At 55.1% G+C, this 6,000-nt stretch overlaps 2 protein-coding genes across 2 annotated transcripts; one reads left to right on the top strand and one right to left on the bottom strand.

Moving 5' to 3' along the window:
- Positions 1-233: 233 nt before the first annotated feature.
- Positions 234-1,647, top strand: TRIREDRAFT_108421 (uncharacterized protein; the record flags this gene model as incomplete). The annotated part of the gene is made up of 4 exons (XM_006966193.1): positions 234-401; positions 676-809; positions 887-1,005; positions 1,187-1,647. 4 exons carry the CDS (start codon positions 234-236, stop codon positions 1,645-1,647), a joined length of 882 nt encoding a protein of 293 aa, XP_006966255.1.
- Positions 1,648-2,972: 1,325 nt separating this feature from the next.
- Positions 2,973-5,373, bottom strand: TRIREDRAFT_36727 (uncharacterized protein; the record flags this gene model as incomplete). The annotated part of the gene is made up of 3 exons (XM_006966169.1): positions 2,973-4,732; positions 4,951-5,031; positions 5,310-5,373. Coding segments are annotated over 3 exons (1,905 nt in total), but the record flags the coding sequence as incomplete, so codon positions are not given.
- Positions 5,374-6,000: the final 627 nt, after the last annotated feature.

A 6,000-nucleotide genomic window follows, 5' to 3' on the forward strand; every position in this document is an offset into this window, starting at 1 on the left:
ATTACCGGATTGACATTTACTTCTTCACTTATTCCTGGCTTCAACTCATCGAATATTTCTCACACCGGCGATACTCAACGCGAGAACAGCCCCCCCCGAGTGACGCATATCCTCACCTGCCCTCATCTCGTCCACCCTAGGCTCTTTTTTCTTTTCACTTTCCCCAGAACCCACATCCTGTTCTTGAAGCAAACTTCTTCAATATCCTCACTCCCAAAAGAACAGAGCAAAACATGCCGCCTCGAAAGTCCGACGTCCGGCCATCCACCCCCGTGGCCGCTGAAGAGGCCTCTCCTTCTTCCGCAAAGGGTGCGCAGACACACGACAAGGCGGACAAGAAGGATAAGGACAAGGAAAAGGATAAGGATAAGGGCAAGACGGAGGATGCTGTGACCATAGAGGTGAGAAGTCTCCTGGTTCCTTTCCTCGCTTTTTCTTTTCTTCCTTTCATATGCTTGTGCCAGCGTTTCCTTCTTCTGCCAATCTTCCATGTACACACATTACTTCTCTGAGCTCGGATCGATCTAGCCTGAGAAATGCATACTTGCTGCTTTCTACCCTCGCAATCCCCCTTGATGATACCCGTGTTCCATTCAGCGGCCAGGGAAGAGCAACAGCAGCTCCGAGCAATCAGTACGAGTCGTGTATATTCAAGGCTGACTTTTGTTTCTCCAGGACTTGAACCTCCCCAAGTCAATCATCACAAGACTGGCAAAGGGAATCCTGCCCCCCAACACCCAAATCCAGGGCAACGCCATTCTGGCCCTGAGCAAGAGCGCCACCGTCTTCATCAGCTATCTAGCTTCACAGTAAGTCTCTTGGGGAAAAAAAAATTACCTTGACTTTGTCAGGCATTCTTCATGCTAACGATTCTGTTCCCCATCAGCGCCAATGAAAACACTGTTGCTGCTGGCAAAAAGACGATTCTTCCCGCAGACGTCTTCAAGGCACTAGATGACACTGAGTTTTCGTTCCTAAAGGGGCCTCTTGAGGCAGAGTTTGCCAGTATGTCCCATCAGTCCTCAACGACAACAACACATATCCTCTCATCCTTCCATCCACAACATCAAACCAACGTCTTTACACTTACACATCACTGCCATCTACTCTTTATTTTCCACTCAACTATATGCCGTTACGTTTTTTTGGTCTTTGATCTAACGTACCTCTCCCCCCTCTCCTTCAGAATTCAACGCCATCCAAACGGAAAAACGAACCTCATACCGCCAAAAAGTCCGCGCCTCCAAGCACGGCCCCGGCGGCGACGACACCGACATGGCCGACACGACCATGGCCTCTGAAGCATCCGCCGCCTCCTCATCCGGCCCGCGCGCCAAAAAGGCCCGCGTCGACCCTTCTTCTGCCGCCGCCGCCCATGACGACGATGAAGGCGACGACGATGACGAGGAAATCGACGCCATTGTCAATGACGATGACGATGTAGTCGATGACGATGATGACGACGAGGAGGACGACGAGGGCGATGAAGAAACGCAGGAGGATGACGAGGAAAACGCCGCTGGTGAGGAGGAGGAGGACGAGGCGGGAGACGGCGAGGGTAGTAGTGACGAGACGCAGGACGCGTTGGAGGAGCGGAGGAGTAGAGAGGAGCCTGATGAGGCGCTGGAAGGGGATGAGAGTGATTGAGAAATCCCCATGGGCCTGGGGTGCTTGAAAGTGATAGAGGGGTGAGAGAGGAGGCGCGAGGTTGAGGGGGGTGAGGCCTTTTCGTATCTTTGCCATCAATCTGAAATCTTGTCATATACTTGAGCCGTTGTACATTATCGCCCTCTTCACAATGGACAAGGTCGAAGACGAGGAATCTGTTACGTCTCTAGAACATCACATCAAGTCAAAGCAATGTCAAACAGAAACAACTCGAGCCCGAGAAGAGTTTCCATGTTCAACGATTTACCCTCGATTCCCCATCAGACTTCAACGGTCCCATTACTGATTATTACCGAGCTGCACGGTCGTCGCCACGCAACACCATGCATGACAGCAAGTAAACCACTCAGGCAGGGATTTACACACACACACATACATACCGCTCATTACGCCCTTGACACTGTCAAACAACACAACGTCCCAAAAAATAAAAGGAAAATCTCAATTTCTCTCTCATCAAGGTGGGGTGCTCTGACAAACTAAACCAAACCAAAGTGGTATCAACAGCAAACGCGAAACATTGTCCCCCTCCTCCATCCCACACAAGATTAGCCGTGAAGGAGATGCCAAGTCAGGAGTCAACCTCCCATCATGAGACCGTTACAAACAAAAGCGACACAACACGTAAGACAACATCCCTTGTCCAGATAATGAATAACATTCCCATCGCCTGGACACATACAAAACGTTCGGCCGTAAAAAATGGTGTCAACAAAAAGTAATAATGCAGGGGAAAACAAAAAGAGAGTCGTCGGATGCTTTACCATGGCCATTGCGGAAATGGAATGGGCCCCAGCTAGAGAAACATGAGACGTGGGATTCTTGTGCAACCACTGGTCCAAGAAGAGAAATAAAGCAAAGACAAAACGAGAGAAGAAAAGGGGGGATGAGAATGACAATGTTGGGTAGAGATGAAGCAACAAGAGGAAAGAAAAAAAAAACATCCTACCGACCTCCCTCCGACTCCTTTATCCTGCCTGAGCCAGATGCTGCGCATCTTGCAAAACGAGCCGCTGACTCAAGAAAGCAAAAAGCCGCTCCAACCAACCTGTATGCTTGGGGTATCTGGAATACTGCAGGAGCTCGGTCCCAGAAACGAAGAGAAAAAATGAAAGAAAGAGCAAGGAAAAATAAAATAAATGAAGTCGTCCCTTCAAACAAGAGTGTGCCGCAAAGGTAAGAATAAAGAAAAAGTGTAAGACAGGTGTAAGCATAGCGCACATGACGTTTCGTGCTCCGACAACAACGGCCTCACCTCCCCAAATCGTTTCAAGGCCTGCACTTCACAAGCGGTGCCTTTACTGCTGCTGCTGGGGAGTCCACCACTGAGACGGCTGGTGCTGGCCCGACCAGGCCTGCGAAGCCGACTGCGCACTAGGCGTGGTCTGAGGCATGTATTGACGTGGCGTCTGATCCGCGCCATACATGCCCTGGCTGGCGCTGTACTGCATGCTGCCCATGCCAGGGAACTGCATGCTGGGCTGCATCTGGCTGGCACCAGTCTGGCGCAGGTGAGAGGCCGGAGACTGCGAGGGATGCTGTGCCTGCGGCTGCGTGGTGTAGCTGCTGTAGCTGGTCTGTGGAGTCTGGGGGCTCTGAGACCACATGGCCTGGCTTGGCTGCTGGTAGCTGTAGCCAGCCGCTCCGGTGTTGATGGAGCCGGTGGAGCCTACAGAGGATGTTGGTTCGCGGATGCTCAGCTTGGTTGTCACAGGCAAAAGGGTCATACCTCGGATGGGAGCTTGGCCGAGCGCGCTCTGCGCATTGATGGACTGCGAGTAGGGAGCCGCGGTCATCATCATCTGCGGGCTCTGAGAGGAAACAACTCCGGGCTGGGCGATGCCGGCGGCGGTGGTGTGAGGCGAGTTCGACGGTCGGCTGGTGGGAATAGCCGAGTCGGTCGAGCCGGCGACGGGCTGCGTGAGGGAAGACTGGGCGGGTTGCTCGTGTGGCCGGCGCCAGATGCCCTGAAGGTAGTTGTCGCGCATCTCGCGCTGCTGATTCACGGATCGGTTGAAGTCGGCGGCGTGGTGGGCCTGCGAGTGAAGTTCCACCAGAGGGGAAGGCCTGGTCTGGTCTTGATACGGGGGTCCGGTGATCTCCTGTCGGGGCCCGCCCTTGACAATGCCGCCGTAGTCCCGGGATCTGTTGTCACTGAGGTCTGGTCCGACTGTTAATGCCGGCATTCTCGTTGCGCTTCCGGGTGCTCCCATCATACCTTGAACGAGGTGAGGCTGAGGCGCACCAGGGTACGGTCCAGGCGTGTTGTTATACACAATCTCCGTATGCGGGTTGCCCATCAAGACGCTGTTCTGCGCTGCCTCGGCGGCTTCCCTGGCCTTGGCGGCTCCGGGTCGTTTCTCGCCAGCGGGATCGGCTTCAGTGAAGCCTTGCTTACGGGCCTTTGTCTCCCAATAATCGTCTCGAACTCGGCGGCCATTCTCGATGACGCGGCTTCCAAACTGCCGGAACATGGACCGGGCGGTCACGATGGCAATCTGCCTCGAGCGGTACGAGAAGGGCAGAATCTCCTGCTGAACAAGGTCGTCCTTTTCGGCCTGGCTGGCAATTATCTTGTATAGCGACCTGTTCTTGTTAAACAAGAGGTACGAGTCTCGGTATCCCAGCACTCGCGCGCATTCAGTGGCCAGCATGAACAACTTGTCGCCGCGGTTTGGAACCAGGAACGTGCGACACCGGTACTGGCGGCCGCCAAGGAGCTGACCGTTTGGCATCACCTTCTTCTCACCGAACTCGTCCGTCTCACGCGGTATGTATTCATCGCCCGAAGGGTTGAGCTGATCAGTGGTATGATCGCGCACCGTGGGGAGCGCCTTGAGCGTCGTCTTGGGCGGCGTCGGCTTGGGCGGCAGTTGCGCCGGCGGGGCAGGGTAGGCTGAGGTGGTCTGGGTCGGCATCGCAGTGCTCTGGGGTTGAGGCGCTTGCGGCGGCGGGATGGCTTGAGGCACGGTTCCGCCGGGAGCTTGCCCCGGGGCCTCGGAGATGCTTCCTGCCGTTCGGGCCTTCATTGGTCTTATTCGCTTGTGCTGTGGAAAGCGATTCCCTAGAAAAGCGACGATGGTAGTCAGCGCGCGGCTCTCTCTCCAACATGCATGAAACCGTCTAAGTCTGGTCGCTTCATTCCCGTCTCCTCCCGTTCCAGAAAGGCCGTATTCTTGCGCGTCGTCGCACGGAGCAGGATGTAACATGTAGAGGATATCCGGAGACTCTGTGGAACGCGGTGCAGGACGCCGAGCTACACAAGATCTATCGCCGACATACCGTCATCGCCAGGCCGGTGTAAGTCGACGGGATCCGGGGACCGATTCCGCTTGACACCCCGAGGCGGCGCGCCGAGTATGTCTATGATGGTAGGCGGGTCAGCATGATGAAGGCGCGAGAGGACAAGGCTGCAAATGGCGCGCAAGGCATTGTAAACTGAAAGCGAAGAGGGGTGTAGCGTCGCGCAAAGTGAAGACAAGCTGTGCCATGAAGTTTTTTCTGTATGTTTTTTTTTTTCTCTGAGGCGGCGCGTGCAGTCAAGATCTGGTGGGGGGAGGGGGCCGACGTAAGAAGCCCGGGATGGAGGGGCAACGACGTCGAGAAGAGAATATATAAACATGATGGAAACAACAACTCACCAGAGTTGAGGGCAGCGGGATTGATTGTCGCACCGTCGGCGCCTGTTGGTTGTGCGGAGTACATGACAAGAAGATCCAAGCCAGCAGTTACGGCGGTGGCGGCAGCAGCGATGGCGGCGACGTGTCGTGAAATAGTTGGGCTGGCGACGTTCCAAGGATGGTTGAGGTGCAGAAGAAGACGGCCTGACCTGCAGATTTGGCTTCCAAGGGGGCGCGGAAGGGTGTGGCAGGCAGTGGCCGGAGGCGAACCGAAGGGAACCAGCCGGATGGACAAGACAGACGGGCAGCAGAGACCAGAGCAGCGCAGCGTGGTGTAGTGTAGCGCGAGTGCGGCGCAACAGGACCAAGGCGCGCAGCTTCAACGAGCTCCAGCCCTAGGGAATGAATGGCTCGAGACGAGACGAGACGAGCAATGAACGGCCGGCCATGGCTGCGCAGAGGAAACGGGACTGATGCACCTTTCTTTTCTTCTTTTGCGAATCTTGGAATCGAGGAGGGGGGGGAGGGGGAGCCAGTGGGCTGGATGGGGGGGCAAGGCAGAGGGAAAAGGGTCTTCTCTCTCGACTTGTTCTTTTTCTCGGATCTTTGTTACCTTATTATTCTCTGATAGTCCAGCAATCAGATGGACGAGGGGCGCGACGCGTGTGCGACAGTAACGATGACGATCGCACTAGGCGGCAGTGAGGAAACA

This window comes from Trichoderma reesei (assembly GCF_000167675.1).
Source record: "Trichoderma reesei QM6a unplaced genomic scaffold TRIREscaffold_12, whole genome shotgun sequence".
In the NCBI taxonomy this organism is placed as follows: domain Eukaryota; kingdom Fungi; phylum Ascomycota; class Sordariomycetes; order Hypocreales; family Hypocreaceae; genus Trichoderma; species Trichoderma reesei.